This window comes from Grampus griseus, assembly GCF_964374135.1.
Source record: "Grampus griseus genome assembly, chromosome: 4".
Taxonomy (NCBI): Eukaryota; Metazoa; Chordata; class Mammalia; order Artiodactyla; family Delphinidae; genus Grampus; species Grampus griseus.
The window spans coordinates 116,283,112-116,303,581 of NC_138997.1; the positions used below are offsets into that span (position 1 = coordinate 116,283,112).

Sequence of the window (20,470 nt, forward strand, 5' to 3'; positions counted from 1 at the left end):
TCACACACACACACACAGAGCCTCTCTCTCACAATCTCTCACACACAGTCTGTAATGTACATAGTCACACACTCATATTCTCTCACAAACGCGTGCGCGCGAACACACACACACACACACACACACACACACACACACACACACACACACACACACACACACACACACACACAGGCGAGCGCGCGCGCCCCGTTGGCCCCGCCTCTGCCCTGGCCCCTCCCTTCCCCGGGTGGGCTCCGCCCCGGCGGCCGAGGGCGGGGCGAGCCGGTGACAGGAGAGGCCGGGCCGGGCTGGTACTTGCGGCGCCCAGGCCGCCGGGGCGCGCTCCGTAGGCTCCTGTCAGCGGCGAGTGTGGCCGATCCCAGGGCGGCCCTCGGGCGGCGATCGCTGCCTCCGGCTTCGTGGCTTGGCCCCTCCGGCGGCCGTCCCGGGCGGCAGGAGTTGGCGGCGGGATGTGCTCGGCCGGGGAGCTGCTTGGCGGCGGCGGCGGCGGCGGCAGCGGCGGCGGCGGAGAGCGCGACGAGGACAGGGACGCGCTGGCGGAGCGGGCGGCGGCGGGGACCGAGCCGGATCACGGGGCGAGCCCGCGGCGGCGCGACCGGCGGCCGCAGGAGGAGCAAGAGCAGGTGATCCAGGAGGGGCGGCGCGGTCCGGCCGGTTTCCCGAGCCCCACGCGGCGGCAGAGGGAAGTGGCCCGGAGGGCGGGCGGCGCCGGGGCTGTGCTCGGCGTGGGGCGCTGGTCGCCGCGGCGTTCTGGAAAGCGGCCCCGGAGAGCGTTTGGACGGAGCCCTCGGGGCCGGGCCGCGGGGTCGCGTGTGCGCTGCCAAGTGCCGGCCAGGAGTCGCGTGCCTGGCGGGGTCAGCGCCGCCCTTACCCACCCGTCGGGCAGAGGCTTCTCAGGCCGGAGCCCGGGGGTCTGTGGAAGTGCCCTCCATAACGGTCACTTATCTAAAAGCCTTACATGTAAACATTCTTCAACTTCGAGTTCATACCCCGGTGCTGTGTTTTAGGGGCCAGTGGCTCCCCTCTCGACTTCCATCTTGTCATTTCTGAACTCACACCTAGCGCCTCTTGTAAGGTGTGGGTGTATTTCTCTAGACATGCAATCAGTATCTGAAGACGTGTAGGAGCGAGTATTACAATAAGTGTCTTGACAGGGACTCTCCGAGAGCAAGTTTTTCACATGAACCCAAAGGGGATCTAAACTTCATTTAAAAACTGAAAAAGCTGAGTAATAATTAAGTTAAAAAAATAATGCCTAAGGCAGAAAGAAAAAAAACTGAAAAGGCAAGAAAATTGCTTTCAGTTGGTACCAAAGGGGAAAAAAGTATGAGTCCAGCCATAATAAGGGAAAAGAGAAGTTGGGTAGTTTTTGAAACTCTCAGAATTTGCTTTCACTAAGTTAAGTATGTGATAATAGGCATTATAACACATCATTTATCTTCAAGATTAGGCAAGAAGTTTAATAAAAGAAATTGAATTATATGTGGGATGAATTTTCACCAGCAAATACAGTAATTAGACCTTCAAAAATAACCAAGATAAGCTAGCCTTCAGAATCACAGTAAAGACCAAGAATTAAAATGATTATTTGCCTTTATTACAGTGTATACTGTTGAGATCAGTTGATACCTGTCTCCTCTCATTATCCTTCTGCATCTGTTCTTTTTGTCACATTTCACAAACTCCAACATCATCAGTAAATGCATTAATAGATAAAGTATAAGTTCTAGTGTCTCAGCATTGTTTAGAAAACAGAAATAATTGTGTGGCACATACAAAATATGCCTTAGCATTAGGTTTGCTCACCATGTGGAAGTGTAATTTTTCATTCTTTTGACAATGTAAGAGATGGTGACTGAAGCAAATAATTGGTAGCTAGGAGATCTTCCTGACTGCTTTCCTGGTAGTTTTACCCCATTAACTGTACCATGACTCAGTAGCTAAAGGACTGTTTCCTCTTACTTTAGTTGTTCAACTGGAAAAGTGAAGAAAACAGCAACAGGAACTCCCTGGCGGGGAGCAGGGGGCGGATGTATTTGAGCTAAAGGACCCAAAGTAATTTTCAAGTGGTTTTAAGGGAGCATGTAAAATATTTCATTTAAGCTTCTGTGGATTTTTCATCATCAGTAGCTCTGGTCTTAACAAAATTGTTTATGATACAACGACAAGGGATGAAACGAAAAAAGAATGAAACATATAGCCTAGAAAACAGATATACTTTGCATACCTGCTTCTTTCATTGCATGTCATGTAAATTTATTTTCCTGTACTCCTTTGAAAATGTTATCATTTATTTTTATCACATGATTTATTTATGTACTCTAAGTCCACATACACAATACTTGAAAATTACACCTGAGATATGCATTTTCTCCTATATCAGCACCAAAGAAGAACTTCTTATAAAGAAGTCAAAAATGAACAAAAAATTGATACAACCCAACTCATTGGTGTAAAAAGCAAGCTTTTGTGATAAGTCATTTCTTGGTAATAAGTGTAGCTTTTTTTTCAAGTCCTGAAAATGAAATTTAAAATTTGTATGCACTGCCTTGCAATGATGGTAGAGATATAAAGATATTTGAGGGAGAGGTAAATGAAATTAACAACTATAAAACATAGTCTAAGGATTTGTTTTATTTTGTTTTTCTTTAGGCAGATGGTGTGTGTTTGTTTTGTTGTTTTAAGGACACATGGACTCCAAATTACAAACAGAGTATTTTTGAAAACTTGGTTTGTAAACTTGTTGCTTAGAACTTAAAGTGAGCTTTTCCATAGAAACAGTGATATAAACAGAAACAGAACCAAAACTAATTAGCTGGAAATGAGACAGAGGCCATCTCCCTGCTGTCCTTTCTGCTTAGCACACTCACTTAATGTTCCAGAATCTGAGTAGCGTCGCGGATGTTAAGAGAGAATTGGTAGTAGTGGCAGCGGCAGCAGTAATAGCAGAGGCTCCTTTATATCTGGATCAGGGTTACAGGTGGTGTGCTCTTGAATGCAACAGCTCCAGAAGGCACCTGACTTTTGCTCCTCCAGCTCTTTCAAAGATTTTTGTCAGCCCCTAATTTGCTGTATTAAATCCCTTTCTATTTCTAGTTCCTTCACAGTTTGCCCTTAGCTGATCATTTGATGAAGGAGCTTTCTTCCTTTGGCTATTCCCCAGCCTAAAGTCTCCTCTACATATATCCTTACCTTCACTGATTTTTCTTTCTATTCCTGTCTGAAAGACTCATGCCCTTCCCTCTACCTGGAAGCCTCTTGCATCAGCTTTGACTTTACAAAACGTATCTTTGGCTCATTGTTATTATGATACCAGATCAAAATGGTATTTATTTCCTGTAATACCAAAATACCAGTATTTATATAGGTGTTTTCTTAATAACTAAGATAAGCATCATTTTTTTTTTTTTTTTTTTTTACTATTTATCCTTAAGTACTACTCCATCTGAGAGAAAACTAAGGTTCCTCTGTCTTTCTGGCCTAAATCTTTCCAGGTACATGATTGACAAGGCAGCCTCTATCCTAGGAAAGGAGGACTTGATAGACTGGACCAGGTTCCCTAGATGAAAGAACTGTCAAGTCTGAAGTAGGAGTTTGGCCTCTAAGAAAGATAAGCCAGGGAGAGAGGCAAAACGCCCAAGGAACTGAAGGGACAGGGCATAGCTGTCCTACATGTGTGTTGGTAATTGTGTGCATGAGAGGTGATCCAAGTATGTTCATGACTGTGAATGCCAGGTCCCTTTAGGTAAGAGAGTCTCTGCCCTGCTGCATACCTGGAAGGTTAAATATCTCCAGTCCTTTTATTACATTTATGTATGTATGTGGCATTTTACAACCTGAATAACCTAAGATGGCCCTGCCTTAGGTGGGATAGAAAGGTCCCACCGTCCTTGGATTGACTTTAGAATCATTATTTTTAGCTTTAAGGTCTTTCTTTATGATTATAAAAGTAATGTGTACTTCGGAAAATGTAGAACTATAAAACAATCTGGGGGCTTCCCTGGTGGTGCAGTGGTTAAGAGTATGCCTGCCGATGCAGGAGACACGGGTTTGTGCCCCAGTCCGGGAAGATCCCACATGCCGCGGAGCGGCTAGGCCTGTGAGCCATGGCCGCTGAGCCTGCGCGTCCAGAGCCTGTGCTCCGCAATGGGAGAGGCCACAACAGTGAGCGGCCCGCGTACCGCAAAAAAAAAAACAAAAAAACAATCTAAAGAAGAAAACAAAAGCATTTGATATCTCACTAAGTAATATTGTGCTATAAAATATGAAACATTTGATGTTACTACATTCATATATCTCTCTGTATGTGTATATGCATATATACACACATATTTTTTAACATGTTTTAATGTAATATTTGGATTTGGTATCTTGTTTTTATCTACTTAGCATGTTGTATCATTTTCCCATGTTATCAAAAATTCTTTGTAAAAATTATTTTTAGGGTTGCCTAATAATCATTCCCCTAATACTACATATTTAAGTTGCTTCAAACCTTCTTTTATAGATAATGCTGTAATGAAAATCTTTGCTTATAAAGTTCTACCTTTTTCTCACAGTTCCACCTTGGAATAAATTCCTAGAACTGGAAGAACTAGGTCAATAAGTCAAACTCTTTGAATCCTCTTGAAACATCCTAAAAAACTGCATTCAGAAAAGGTTGCACCATTGTGCTCTTCTGGCATTAGTATGTAAGAGTGCCAGTTGGAAACCATCCATTCCAGCAACAAACAGTATAATTTATAGTTTAATCTTTGCCAACTTAATAGGCAAAAATTATCTTATTGTCGTAAGATACTGCTGGAGAGGTTTACTAAACCATTCGTATATTTATTGAGCATTTGTATTTCTTTTTAATTGTGTTCTTTGACCATTTTTTCTTTTGGCATTATTATAAGATATTAAACTCATATTTCACAATGATTATAATTATTTTCCCTGCTTGCTGTTTACTTTATAATTTTGTTTATGATGTTTTTGACTTAGAAATGCTTTAAATTTTTATTAGCCAAAGGAATTTTTTTGTTAGTTTCATACACACACATCTCACACCCTTATACATGCACACACACACCCCCCACACATACATACATATATCTATTATATTTGTTTAGAAAATTCTTTCTAATCCTACACTTAAACTATCCACCAATATTTTCTTATGTGTGTTTATAGTTTTTCTTTTTTTTACTCTATATATTTAATCTCTTTAGAATGACTTTATGTATTGTGTGAGGTATGGAGCTGATCTTTTTTGTTTTTCCTAATCATTGAATAATCCACTTTCTCCCTGGCTTTGCAATCCTTTATAGTAGTTATAAATACTGAAGTCTATATCAAGCTTTTATGTTTCTGTTGGCATTGTGAAAGGGATTTCTTTTTCCACATCATGTTTTTGCTGCTGGTTTCTAGCTATTGGTTTTTATTTAGTTCTTTTTAAACTAGCTACCTTTCTGAATTCTTTTGTTAATTCTAATACTAATATATACTAGTATCTCTTAGACTTGATTCTTTTGCATCTTCTAGGTATATAATCATCCACTCTATAGATAAGGTTGATTTTGTTTCCTTTCAGATGGTAATGCTTCATTTCTATTTCTTGCCTTTTGCAATGCTGGAACTTTCAGATAAATGCTGGCTTATAGATATTTAAGTAAATAAATGAAGGAACCTGTATAATGGCATTTATCAAATAATGTTCCATGAGATCATCTGTAAAAAAAAAAAAAATGATACCAGAGGGAAGCCTTATACCTCCTTTTTGATCTATCATCAAAGATATGATTAGCAGTACATATTCTAGATCCAGAATACCTAGGTTTGAATCCTAACTCTGCCACTTACTAACTGTAACTTTGGGCAAGTTAATTAACCTCCTTGGCCTTCAGTTTCTTCATCTGAAGAAATAACAAGGGAATAATAGTTGTATCAACACCATAGAACTGTTATATGTATGTATGTAATATATGTAAAGTGTTAGAGCAGTACTTAGCATATAATAAGCGTGTAAGGGTTAGCTTTTGGACCTAATTTTCAACTAGAACCTAAGTGAAAAGATATCTGAGAAATGTTATTTTTAAGTTTTCCAGACTCTGCAGTTAGAAAGCCACCCTAGGAGGAAGGTGGAATAGAACAGTGCTCCTCAGTTTTAATGTGTAGACAAATTATCTCTTGCAGGTTGTGATTTTGTTGTTCTGGGGTGAGGCCCAAGATTTTGCATCTCTAACAAGCTCCTAAAGTGATGCTGATGCTATGCCCAAGGACCACACTTTGAGTGGCAAGAGAATAATAAGCAAACCAATCCACAGTATTCAACAAACTTGCCCTTCGACATAGTATCAGTAATAGATATATATACATAAGGAAGTTATTTTACTATTTCCCTAGAAGGGTATATTAGAACTCTTGGTAAAGTGTAAGAAGCCAACAAGCCTTGCTTCTCCAGGCCAAGTGATTTGCCCTAGGGCTTACAATTAGCTAGTACTAGAGCACACCAGAACCCAGGTCTCCAAACTCCAAAGCCGGCTTTGTTTTTGTTTCAGAAATGCAAAGAGCCCTCACCTATGATGGGAGAACAGTCTGATAAATCTGCTGCTCCCCCTTAGATTGTATAGTTCAAAAATAGATATCTGTTTATACCCACTTCCTTTCACATCTTTTAAAAGCAGTTTGCAAGCAATACTGTAGCAAGTGCTTTGAGTTTAGATGAACTCAGCCCTAAACTTAAATCTAATTTTTTTCCAATGGGCATCTAGTCACTAACTCAGGGAATAATTTTGTATATGGTAGATATCTTTTGTCCATTTTTTATCATTATTTCAAGAATGGAACTTCTAAATCAGTGGTTCTTAATTGGGGGCAGTTTTGCTCATGGGGGACATTTGGCAATGTCTGGAGACATTTTTGAATATTAAGACGAAGGGGGTACAGTACCGTCAGCATCTAATAGGAATAGTCCAGGGTTACTGCTAAACATCCTATAATGTGCAGAACAGTCACCTACAGCAAAGCATTGCCTGACCCAAAATGTCAGTAGTGCTGACGTTGAGAAACTCTGCTCAAAATGTATTAGGATTATAGTGGTTTGAGTTGTCAAGAATAATTACTCTGTTGATAGATATTCCAATGGATAGGTAATAATTGTTTATTTTTTTGACACCTACATTCCAAACAGGTAGTCTCCCTACAGATCTTTTCTTGCATCTCTTCTTCTAGCAACTCCTTATATGCAACTTTCTCTATTTTGCTTTCCCTCTTTGTTGGAGAACAGAGGGAACAAAAAGTGCCCACCAAACTGAGAAGTTATCTTGAGATTGAAAAACAAGGCAGGCAGCTCCATATAATCAATGGATCAGTATATTACAGGATAACTTGCTCACAGGGTGGGATCAGGCAGATGATCTGTAAGCGTTTGCAGCTGCACTCCACACTGCCAAGGGGCCACTGAGACAATTTTATAGTTAACATAGGGTATAGGGGTATGTGCTTGGAAACAGGAAATGCATTCCTAAGTCAATATTTATGAATGGGTAACTAGTCTTGTGGACCAGCAGTCCCCAACCATTTTGGCACCAGGGACCTGTTTCGAGGAAGACGGTTTTTCCACGGAGGTTGGGGGATGGTTCAGGCGGTAATGCCAGCGATGGGGAGGGATGCGGAGCGATGGGGAGTGATGGGGGGCGAAGGGGAGGGATGGGGAGTGATGGGGAGGGATGGGGAGCGATGGGGAGGGATGGGGAGCGATGGGGAGCGATGGGGAGGGATGGGGAGGGATGGGGAGCGATGGTGAGGGATGGGGAGCGATGGTGAGGGATGGGGAGCGATGGGGAGCGATGGGGAGGGATGGGGAGCGATGGGGAGGGATGGGGAGGGATGGGGGGCCATGGGGAGCCATGGGGAGCGGCAGATGAAGCTTCACTCGCTCACCCACAGCTCATCTCCTGCTCTGCGGCCCGGTTCCTAACAGGCCTAGGACCGGGAGTTGGGGACCCCTGTTGTGGACACAGGGAATAAGTCAGCAAAGGTTTTCATCACTGTTTGAGGATTACAGAGCAAAGAGGCCAACCTGGTCCCAACGATTATTAAACAATATCTATTAGCTACAAAGCCCTTGACAACAGAGATGTGATTTACCTCACAATACTGTTCTGGGTGGGATCAGTGGAAGGACAAGAGGAACTGTATGGGCCCAGGATGGCATCAGTTATGCTAACGGCCATATACTCTCATATTCTTTTTCTGCTCCTCTGTCCTACTATCCATCGTTTTTTCATCTCGCCCTACTGTGTCTCATTCTCCCATTGTCTGTTATTCTTCCCCACCTCCCATCTCAGCCACTTTCTCTTTTTTTCTATACGTCTTCTCCACCCCACTGCCTCCTTCTTCCATAGAAGCTGAGCATTATGGAGCAATGAAAAAGGTTTTGGGTAATGACAGTTCTAAGTTTGAGCCTTGTCATCCTAATAACTTAATCCCTCAGAGACTCAGTTTCCTCATTGTAATGGGTATAATGCTATCCACTTAAAGTTCTTATGAGGATTCAGTAACATTTTGTGTATGAAATGCCTAGCATACAGTAGGTCCTCAGTGAATATTAGCTCCCTATTTTTTTTTTTTTTTTTTTTTTTTTGCTGTACGCGGGCCTCTCACCGCTGCGGCCCCTCCCGCTGCGGAGCACAGGCTCTGGACGCGCAGGCTCAGCGGCCATGGCTCACGGGCCTAGCCGCTCCGCGGCATGTGGGATCCTCCAGGACCGGGGCACGAACGCGTGTCCCTGGATAGGCAGGCGGACTCTCAACCACTGCGCCACCAGGAAAGCCCCTAGCTCCCTATTTTGCCCTGATCTTCTCTTCCATCTTTTTTTTCTGGTTCCCTTTTTCTTCTTCTTCTTAACTAACCACATCATAGAACTATTTTCAGTACATGTAATTTTCAGATTTATAGAATAAATATTATTTATTGAACAAAGTATTAAGATTTACTCATCTAAAAATCAGGTATTTCTTTAAAAAAATTTAACCCACCAACCTAAATTATTAATATGTTGCTTTTTGTATAGATCGCCAGTTGATTTTTTTTTTCTGTTGTGGATCACTGACCCTTGATGAGAAAAATACCCACCCTCCTCTGTACAAGTTATTCTCAATTTACTATTCAAGAGAAGTGGTAAAGCAAGGTTAAAGGGTAAAACTTAAAGTAGTACCATGACATTAACCTTGCCCTAAGAGACCTAAGTAGAAACTGTATCTTTCCCAGGCCTTCTTTAAGCCCCAGCCACACTAGCTTTGGCTCCCATCGTTGTCTTCTCTGGAGTCTTGTCTTGCAGTAACAGCCACATATCTTCAAAAACCCTTAAGAGTCTCCACTAGTCATGTTTTGGTTCATTAAGTGTGTGCTGTGTTCGTGTGCATGTGCGTGTGTGTAAGGCAATTAATAAGATAATCAAAGAGTAGTTTCATCCGAGCAGAGAAACTGAATTTCTAATTAACTTAATGCAGAAGTTACTTTCTATCTGCTGATCTAATTTTTCCCATATCCAGTGTTTTGGGTTTTTTTTTTTCCATTTAACATCATTGTCAGCTGTGCCTTATCTTGGCTAAGGAAGAGGAAACAGTTGGCTTTATTTGTTATTGCTGTTTTCTTATAGCAACAACTTGATCTTATCAGATTTCTGATCAAAGAGAAAGCATGGTGCAAATATTTTGAACTTTACGGGAAATAAAGGATAAACTAATTATTAATACTTAATATCTAAACAATATTAATACTTAACATCTAATATCTCTTAATACTTAATATCTAAATTTTTTTTAAAACAGTGTTAAGAAAATTAAATTTCCATTTGTGGTTTTTACTATATTCCATTTGATATAATTTTTTCTAACATCTGTGAAATTTTTTTTATCCCCTCTTCCAATTAATCCAATTAATTTGTCTTTTATCCTCTTGATCAAAATTTTACTGGGATGTATGCAGACCATCTACAGAGGCAGGGAATTTAAGTTTGATTTCCCATGGCTGGCAAATTTCATCAGTTTGATTGAATTCAGAATTCCTTATTCCATGGTTTTCAGAGGTAATAAAATATAACAGAAGCTATTGTCACTGTCACAAATTGAGAATTGAGAAGGAAAGTCATTTTTAAGGAAAAATGTTTGGTTTTGGCTACTTTAAATAAACAAGCGATTCCACCTGTGGTAGCAGCCAGCATACAAGGTACTCAGTAATGTCACCAGAAACTTCATTTCTTTAAAAAATAAAAAGTAGATTTTAGAGAAAGTACAAAATGTAGAAATTTTTAATTTGCAGCTTGAATTAATCATATTCTTCACTTCATGGCCTATTATTATCTATCATTAGTTCATGCACATCAATAAATTTTAATTAATTTATATTTTCATTGCAGAACCATTCTCTTCTACTACAATAGGCAACTCTTTTAATATTTTTGGTAGGTATGCCTGAAGATGGTTCCATCTGTCTACGTTTGTAACTATGATTTAAAATATTGAATTCTATTGGTTAAAATGAAAATGAATACAAATTTTAGTATTTCTCCATTTATAATCATTTCAAAGACTTATTCAAGAACTAGCTGATGTTCTCATTGATTTGTATCCATCCCCCCAAAAGTTTTTTTCCTTTATTGGTTATATGTAGTTTAGTGGAAGATATGTGTAAATAAATGTTATAACTTTGCATTTAATTAAAAAATAACAAACAAGTTATAAATACAATACCTAGTAAAATTTTATATTTAACATATTATTTTTGTACATTTTGTAGGAAATAAAAACTGCAACTACATTTAGTATCCAATGAGGAGGAAAACATGTCCAGCCTCACTAGAAATAAAAGAAATTCAAATTAAAACTATTAGGGATAATATTTCATCTATCAAGATGATAAAGATTAAAATGGTGAATGGTGTGGGTTTAAAGAAACAGTGTATGAAATAAGAATACACTAAAGTTAGAAGTAAAATTGATTCAGTCTTTCTGGAGGGAAATCTGGTTTCAACCCTCATGGGTAGAGACTGCTGTTGCCCCTCACTCTAAAGGTGTACAAACTGCAGCACAGGGATGTTAAGTAACATATTGAAAGTATCACAGCTAGTAAGTTGCTGAGTTAAGATTCAAACCCATGCTTGAAGCCCGAGTTCTTAACAACCAAGCTAGTGTTGGTCCATGAAATCAATTTAGTGGATTGTGAACAGGATAGGATAGGACAGAAATTGTTAGAATGCATCACACATGGTATGAATGTCATTTCGTGGAAATTTATATGTACTGGGCCAAGAAACAAAATATTTTATTGTGGACCACAATCAAGATCACTGCACTAGCCCAGGAAGCTCAATTCTGTCTCAAGGCCTCTGCCTAGACTCTTTTCCCCAAATCTTCCCTTGGCAGATCTTCATATCATCAGCTTAACTATAACCTTTCTGAGATCTCAGCTCAGCTCTAATATATAGAAAGAACCTCCAGTCTACACCCTCTTCCTCTCTTCCATTACTCTTTTATTTTCTTCATAGCTCTCACACTATTTGAAAGTATTTTATTTATTTGTTTGCTAACATGTTTATTCTCTGCCACTTCCCACTCTCTCCTTCACAGGCTAACACTAAAACATCATCTCTATGAGAGCAGAGATTGCATAAGGCAAATGCTTCGGACATTTATTTTGGCATCTCTGAGGTAGTACAGAGTCTATAAAAATTTCAATCTAAAATGACACTGCTGGTAAAAACTCAATTGATGTTTTTGCTGAAGCAATGTGGTTTCCCAGGGGAAACTTTCATAACAAAATTTAGTTTTGAAGAGAGAAAGGACTTTGTGTGTAACAGGAACATACTCTATTGTCAGAATCAACAGAAAAGAAACGAGTGGTGTTAGTTTGTGCATTGAGCTAAAGGTCCCTGTAAAACATTTGTAAGAATTTAGGCAAGGATTGTGTTCCTTGATGTGATGTGTTTAAAAACCACCACAATATCAAGAAGGTGAAAGGCTGACAAACAGAATCTTGGAATACTAACTGGCATTAATTTATGTAATTGGTAAAAACTTGCAATTTTGTTTTTAATTTTTCTTAAACTAAACATAGGAAAGACAGTAAATGAAACCCAAAGCTAACATAGATTTAAATTCAGATCAGCCATTTCAATAATGGCAAAATGTTAAAGGATAATTTTCAAAAAGAGGTAAAATTATAGTGCTTATTAAATATAAAATGAACACATGTTAAGGAGTTTATTTAACTCGTCATTAAAGAGGGAACCAGGCAAATGTTACAACTGCTTCAAAGGAGAAATCAGTCAGAAATGTATGTGTGGAAAAGGTATGTTGAAATGAATTTACAAATGGCCACGAGACTGGCTTTTTCCATAGGCAGGGAGGAAAGACAATTGAACCTCTACTGGAACAGAATTTGTTTGCTTGTCTATAGATATGAATTATTTGCATTGCTATTGGTTATCTGTAATTTACAGACTTGTAAAATATCTCAAAAGCCATAAAGACCAAACAGTAGTATTATAAACAATGCAGTTTTCCATGGAGACACCCATAATTTTTTTTTGCTTATTCTTAATTTTCTTATAGTAATAAAGAAAAAAAGTAATTTCTAAAATTTGCTACACAGAGTAGATTAATTTGTGGATAGTGAGGGTACTTGATCTCTCCCTTTACAATGTCTCATGCTGCTAGAAAAGATTAATTCTATTCTAGTCTTCTTCCATGGCAGTACTGTATACATACATTCAATGTACACGTGGAAATGTATGATTTGTATGCATGTGAAAAGCAAGGATTGAGTTATATTTGAAGTTCTTTCTGTTGAGTTATAACTAAAATTAACCTGATGGTCAGATAACTACTAAAAACAAATTTTGATAAGAACAAGATGGCTGCTCCAAGGATTCCATATTCATGTCTATTTTTTATTCAGCACACAAATCCCAATTGCTTGTTCCTAGCATCCTAGCATACTTTCTCCACGTGTTGAATGGTTACTGGTTTCACAGACAACTTTGTCTACTAAGGAGTTTCATGGGAGTGTAGAAGCACATTTGGTTTAAGCTTTTAAATTTAAAGGAGGGCAAGAATGAAGTGATTTCTTCATAGAGAATTAACCAGTTAGTTATAACCATTTTTGATATCAATAAAAATACTCAGTGTAGAACACTTGAGAATAAATATATGAAGAAAAAATTAAATACTAAACTTCTTTCTTTATTATTCAGTATGTAAAGTTTATTTAACAGTAATATCATAAAAATGGTATAATGATTGTGCCATTTCTGGATGATAGTATTTTCTCTTTGGAGTTTAAATGACTAAGTATTTGGAAATCAGTCTTTGAGTATGCTATGTTAGGCTACTAATTTAAGACTTCAGTTGTGCTAACAACCCGGCCATATACTAAAGATATTTTCCTTATCCATTTGTGTCATATGGAACATCAATTGCTTTAACAACTGATAACAGTCATTGTATTATGGATGGTTTTCTGTATTTATTATTTGTATTCATTATTTATTATTATTTATCAGTTATTATTTGTTATTTGTTTGTTCCTTATTTTCTTGATAGCTTTTAATTCATTCACTCAAAACATTTACTGAGCTCCTACTATTTCCTGGGCAGTGCTGTAGGCACCGGGACACAAAGAAACAAACAGAAACAGGCCAAATCTCTCCTCTCATTAATCTTGCATTGTAGTAGTGAGAGACTACGAATAAATAAACAAGTACATCAGTGGGTTATAAATGCTATGGAAAAAAAAAATAAAGTAGGGAAGGTGGATGGGGAGTATGTGTATAGGGTAGGGGTGCTTTTTTAAATAAGATGATCATGTAAGTGCTCACTAAGGTAAATATGAGCAGAGTCTTAAGGAAGTGAGAATTACTGGTTTGCCCCCTCGTTTTACTTTGACTCCATGGCGGGTAGAGCCAAATTTGAGGCTCAGTCGAAGTAATCATGGTAACGTATCTTTCCCCAGTCTAGACTCTCAATTATCTCTCATCCATCCCCCCTTCCAGTTTTCTATATTTTATTACTATTTTATTCATTTATTCCTACTACAAGCAAATTCAAATCCCTTGTGGAAAGATGAGAGGAAAAACCAAATTAATTATGGACTTAAGTAAATTAACTAAAGACTTCATCTTTTAAAAAGTATATTTCTTGGGCTTCCCTGGTGGCGCAGTGGTTGAGAGTCCGCCTACCGATGCAGGGCACACGGGTTCGTGCCCCGGTCCAGGAAGATCCCACATGCCGCGGAGCGGCTGGGTCCGTGAGCCATGGCCGCTGAGCCGGAGCATCTGGAGCCTGTGCTCCGCAACGGAAGAGGCCACAACAGTGAGAGGCCCGCGTACCGCAAAAAAAAAAAAAAAAAAAAGGTATATTTCTTAAGGAATATTATATAATCATACCTTATAATGAATTTGTTTAACTATTTTGCTTTCTTCTTAATACCTGGTTTAGTTCCTTTGTACTAAGGGATTTAGAGGTCTGCAGTGCAGTTTATTGGAAAGAGCTCAGAATTTATAGTCAGAAGACTCCTGTGCTCAAATTCTGGCTGGTTGTCTGATTCTGGGGAAGTCACTTGACCTCTAGAGTCTAGAAATACCCACCTTACGGTATTTTTGTGAGGAGCAAATGCTTGGAGTATGTGTATTTAATAAGTTTATTGAACAAATGACTAGTAAGCAAATAAAATGGGGAGAGGATTCCATTTAAAAAATGGTTGGGGGGAGGGCTTCCCTGGTGGCACAGTGGTTAAGAATCTGCCTGCCAATGCAGGGGACACAGGTTCGAGCCCTGGCCTGGTAAGATCCCACATGCCACGGAGCAATGAAGCCCATGCACCACAACTACTGAGCCTGCGCTCTAGAGCCTATAAGCCACAACCACTGATGCACGCAAGCCACAACTACTGAAGCCCGCACGCCTAGAGCCGGTGTTCCGCAGTAAGAGAAGCCACCGCAATGAGAAGCCTGCGCACCACAACGAAGAGTAGCCCCCGCTCGTCACAACCAGAGAAAGCCCGAGCACAGCAACGAAGACCCAACGCAGCCAAAAATAAAAATAAATAAAATAAATAAATTTATTTTTAAAAAATGGTGAGGGGAGAATCAAAACTACAGGAATATTTTTCCTGAAGAAATTAAAAACATTTCACTAATAATTTTCTCTTGGCCTGGGTGTGATTTAAAAAGTGAGAGTCTTCAACATATAAACCATCTAAGAATTAATAAAATCATTAGAGTACATGAAAGCTCCATGAAGAGAGACTGTAGAGTAAGAAGAGAAGAAGGCCTATAGGTAAGTCCCTAAGAAGTTCCAACACAGACTCAGAGGGAGATGAGCCCGCAAAAGTCGACCAAGCAAGACAAAGGAGGTAAAGACATCTAGAATGACTAGCAGGCTTCTTGCTTGTACTTCTGGGTTGTGCCATTCACTGAGGTAAGGGACGCATGGAGGAAGACCAATTTTAAGGCAGATCATTATGAGTTGAGGGCATGTTGAGTCTGAGGTCCTCTAAGACATCTGGGAAATACTGAACATGCAATTGAGCATACAAGTCTGGAAATCTGAAAAACTGCCTGAGCTGAGAAAGATCAGAAGGAAACTATGAATCTTTTATAAAAGTATGGGTCATTTTAATTGTTAGGGGATTTGAATATGGTGATTTGAGTACATATCTTTCCTTATATATTAAGCAGCTTAATGGCAAGGAGTATAGGTTATTTGCTTTCTGTACCTCACAGCACTTGCCTTGTTCATGGTAGGCATCCTATTATTATTTATTGAATTGAACTAAATTGCCTAAAGGATTTATTTTGCAAGCCAGACTATTCTATGAGTCAAGGGCTGTGATTATCAGAGTTGGAGTTTAGTAATCAAAGATTAGTGATACTCAGGGAGGACGTGACACACACTAAGAACCAGAGTGCGGTTTCCTGAAAGTAAGCAGCTGTCAGTCTGGCAAATCAGTCAGGTCTGTGCAGGCTTGCCACAAGTAGCACACAACACATCTTGCATAAAATGCAGGTGTAAAACATGCTGAGAGGAGAGGATCATAACTTCAGAACATGACTACAGACTTCATTACAGTAGGCAGAAAACTTGTCATTTTCACTATATCACTATTCACCCAAAATTTAAATAACTAATATATTCCATTATAAAATAAGGTGGCTTTATATAGATATACTGTTCGTCAAAGAATTTCTTCCATAAGTAATTTTATAAATCCACATACTTTTATTTACAAAACTAGATTCCTACAGATTCTTTAATGTCATAAATAATGAGAAGCAATTAAAATTTTTCCCCACTTAGTCCAAATGGTTGATTAATAACTCAACAGGCATTTCATTTCATAAGAATTGCACTGCAGTGGTTATTTCAGAACACAAAGAAAAATATCAGCCAAGTCACTGGATTGGACAAAAAGTGCAGTATATAAAACAAGAAGCTGTTATTGTACAGAACACAATAAACAACTCCCAAACATTGTTATGTGAGTGGCATTTTCATAGCTTTCTTAAAAATTGTCCCACTCATAAGTACTGTTAAATTTTCTTTGAGACAAAATCCCATTATGGATCTTAGTAACAAATTAATGATAAAAAGCTAACTTTAAAGGCAACTTAATTCTAACAAGGATGGATCATATTTTTGCCTAGTTCTATTAGACATACCAGCCATATTTATCTTTAACTCTTCAAATATAATACGGAAAAGATATTTAACAGCATAAGCAAGTAGAATTTTCAACTTTCATAAAGCTAAATACTTCCTTTGCAACCTTAAAACTCCTATGATAAAATTTAATTTTAAAAGAGGGCATTCACAAAGTCACAAATGTTGATGATTCTTTCAATAGATATGGTCAAGCAACTGGAACAGCAGTGACAGACCCAGTGCTTTTGAGAATCAGTCCTCACCTACTTAATGCCTCAGATTCTGACCAGTGTCTTTGATTTTGTAATATCTTTGCCTTTCTTGGTTTTGTCTTAAAAGGAAGTGTGACTTGCCTAATGCACAAATGTTCCAGTTTCAATCAGGATCTCTGTTTTGCTTCTTTTGCTTTAGGAATGAAAGTATGTTACAGTATAAAATCCATTTTTGTACTTAAATGTATGGATGTGAGAATTTGGGATTATGAATCTTGGTTAACCTTAAAAACAAACAGCAACACCTCTAAGAAGGAGATGATAGAGTGGGAAAGATGTGGAACAATAAATATTTGGAATTGGATGGATAGTTACCGAGAGGTGACTCTCTCCACTTAAGAGTATAGAAGTAGTACCAAGAACACTGAGAGAACATGATTTTATAACGAGTCATCTCAGCACAGTTTTTACCAACAACAACACTTAGCAGCCTAGAAGAAGCAGCAGGGAAATCGGAGGCTGCTGAAAGTCAGAAAGTACGGGAGAATATGTGGCTATGAATTCGTGGTTGAAATGGTAGACTGTGGGTTCTAAACTGCAAGGAGAAAATAAAGAGCTAAATCTATAACAAATCCAGAGGCTTTTAAATTTTATAACTACTTCTTTCTTAATATCTATTTTCACAAAGTTGTTTATCACAGTATGATACTGTCTCTTGATGTTTTGCAAATGTGAGACTCCTGCCCTTTTAAAAGAAAGCAACAAGATCTTTTTCAAAACAGGTCTTTCTTTTGAGAGGTCCAGTGGACTGGTGAGATGGATTGAGAGAAACAAAATTACAGTATTTTTTTGAGGGGAAGACTTTCAGTCTAAAATCCCTCTGAAACTGATTCCCAGCTTGTTTCTATTGTGGTCCTTCATCTTTCATTTTTGTCTCTCCATAATTATATTCAATCAAAAATTACGTTATTTATAAAGGCAGCCTTTCTATGATCATTGGAGCACATTCTACTATGTTACAAGTTCATTGTTCATACTATGAAGGCAAGAAAATTTCAAAGGGAAAGAAAAGTTTATTTTATGTCCAAATAAAATATATGTTTCTCTCTTAACTGGATGTAGTTAAAAAAATGAAACCAAAAATCTGCTTCAATAGTGTTCTATGTGCTTAGTCTTTATGCCAGTTTATGTTGCTTTTCTTCTGGGGAGAAGTGGTGGAATTAAGAATTCGATGTTGGTTTGGTTTTTAGTTTTAAAGAAAGAAAAATTTTAAATCCGGTCAAACTGTATCACAATTAAACCAGTTGCTATATTGTACAGTGAGTCAAATGTAACCATCACAAAACCATTTTTAAATGACATTATTTTTACTGAATATAAATTAATCAAGACAAGTGTAACTGTTTGAACTGCTGTTAGAAACTGATATATTAAAATAAATAGAAGGAGGGACTTTCCTGGTGCTGCAGTGGTTAGGACTCCGTGCTCCCAATGCAGGGGCCCCGGGTTCAATCCCTGGCCAGGGAACTAGATTCCACATGCATGCCACAACTAAGGAGCCCGCCTGCTGCAACTAAGACCCCATGCAACCAAATAAATAAATAAATATTTTTTAAAATAAATAGAATGTGAGTGATTACAGAGTGATTTTATATTTATAAGAAAGCATATAGTATAGGGTTTTAGAACATGGGTTTTAGGGCAGAATGCCTGAATATGTGTCTTCACCAGTTATTAGGTGATCTTGACTAAATTACATAATCCTTCTTCTTCAGTTTTCTTTATGTTTTGAAGGTCAAAGTACTTAAGACACTATCCAACACATAATAGATATGCAATAAGTATTAGGGCTTTTAAAATTAATATATTGTGAAATTCATTAAAAACTTCATTTTAACATTATTTATTGTATTTAAGGCTTATATATCAGAGCATCTCCACAAAGAGCCAGCCTTTGCAATGAAGAGGAATAAAAAGCAAAAAATGAGTCTTTTTAGGTAACTAAATGCTGAAGTAAAGATCGTTTTTGTTTTTGAAGTAAAGATGTTTTAACCACAGAATCAATTTGCAGTACATTAGTGCTATAAACCACTATTCTGTTATATGATAAGACAAAAGCAGTTAAACATGCCATATCATTTTTTAAAACATCATCTAAATATTTGAAAGCATTGCATTAACTTTTTTTTGCCAGCTCTCCTGATTTAATTTTTTGACTATACTGACGCTTTTTGAACTAAATGCCAAGCATTTTGCAACACATCATATTTTTGCCTTAAAATATACTTACTTTTTTATAAATGTTAACCTTTTTATTAAATTCTTAGCTTCTTGAAGTTAAGGATATAGTCTTATTTATCTAACACATTTTAGGTATCACGAAAATTTTGTTGAATTTAATTGGCTCTATAAAGCAGAAGTGTTTTTACAGTAAAATAATCTTAAATATTTTACTGAATATATATGATAGCTTAAGATAGTTTTATTTGTTCTTATATGTATTAGTATATTTATTTCTTCGTTTATTATTTTCTTTCTGGGCTGCCAGATATTTAATATGGGGAGTTAGGAAGGTGGAGATGATTTTAATGCTCACAAAGCATTCTTGATTTACTTCTGACATTTCTGCAACTCTTAGAAACTTTTCCAGAGAGTTATAAATACCGATAAAAAGTATTTTACTATGCTAAAAATTATTTTAAAATACAGACTTGGGTGTAAAATTTAATGTATTAGATGCAACTAAAGGGAAAATCAGGACTATTCTGAGACTAGAATTTCCAGTTAACTTTCCTTAGACTTAATTTTTTAAAAATGAGTTAATTACCAGCTGAAGTTCAACTTTTGAAGTTCCATTTAATCATATGGTTCTTCTACTAACCCTTTTTTGAAAAAAATCTTTAAATATTTACTTATATTTAAAGCTTAAATGAATAAAAAACAATGGGTTTCTTTTCCTTCTTTCTCATTTCCTTTCATACCAACCATTAAAGAGGCAGTTTTCCTTCTTTGCTTAGCAGAGTCTAGCAAATATGTTAGCTGGCCACAACTACTGAAGCCTGCACGCCTAGAGCCTGTGCTCCACAACAAGAGTAGCCCCTGCTCGCCGCAACTAGAGAAAAGCCCACGCACAGCAACGAAGACCCAATGCAGCCAAAAAAAACCCTCAAATTTCACTTTGTTTAAAATAAAATAAAATAAATACTCTTCAAAGTGCTTAAGGTTCTATGGATGATTCCAGAAAACTACCTGAGTACTACCCAGGATCCCCTGGTTCATCCTTACAGGAATTATCCTTCAGTTCACCATCAGAAGTAATTAGTGTCCAGAAACAACATGGCAGGACTTCCAGAACAATGAAGTAAGGAACTCAGTAGATTTTATCCCAGCAAAACAACAATTTAACTGGTGAAAATTATTTAAAAATAAAATATCATTTAAAATCTTTGGGAATCACCCTAAGAGCATACAGCAAATGAAGGAACATTCATTAAAGAAAATCTACAAAATCTAGGTAAGAACAGTGAGTATTTGTGGCATTTGAGCCACAACCTAACCCATTACCTC

General features: G+C 37.9%; 1 protein-coding gene across 1 annotated transcript in view; it reads left to right on the forward strand.

Annotated features, from left to right (window-relative positions):
- Positions 1-452: 452 nt before the first annotated feature.
- Positions 453-20,470, forward strand: part of FAM241A (family with sequence similarity 241 member A) — a gene marked incomplete at its 5' end in the record, with an annotated part of 37,535 nt that continues 17,517 nt past the window's right edge. Inside the window, one exon of the mRNA XM_082653732.1 lies at positions 453-626. Coding sequence (XP_082509858.1) covers positions 453-626 — 174 coding nt within the window. The remainder of the gene's footprint in view (positions 627-20,470) is intronic.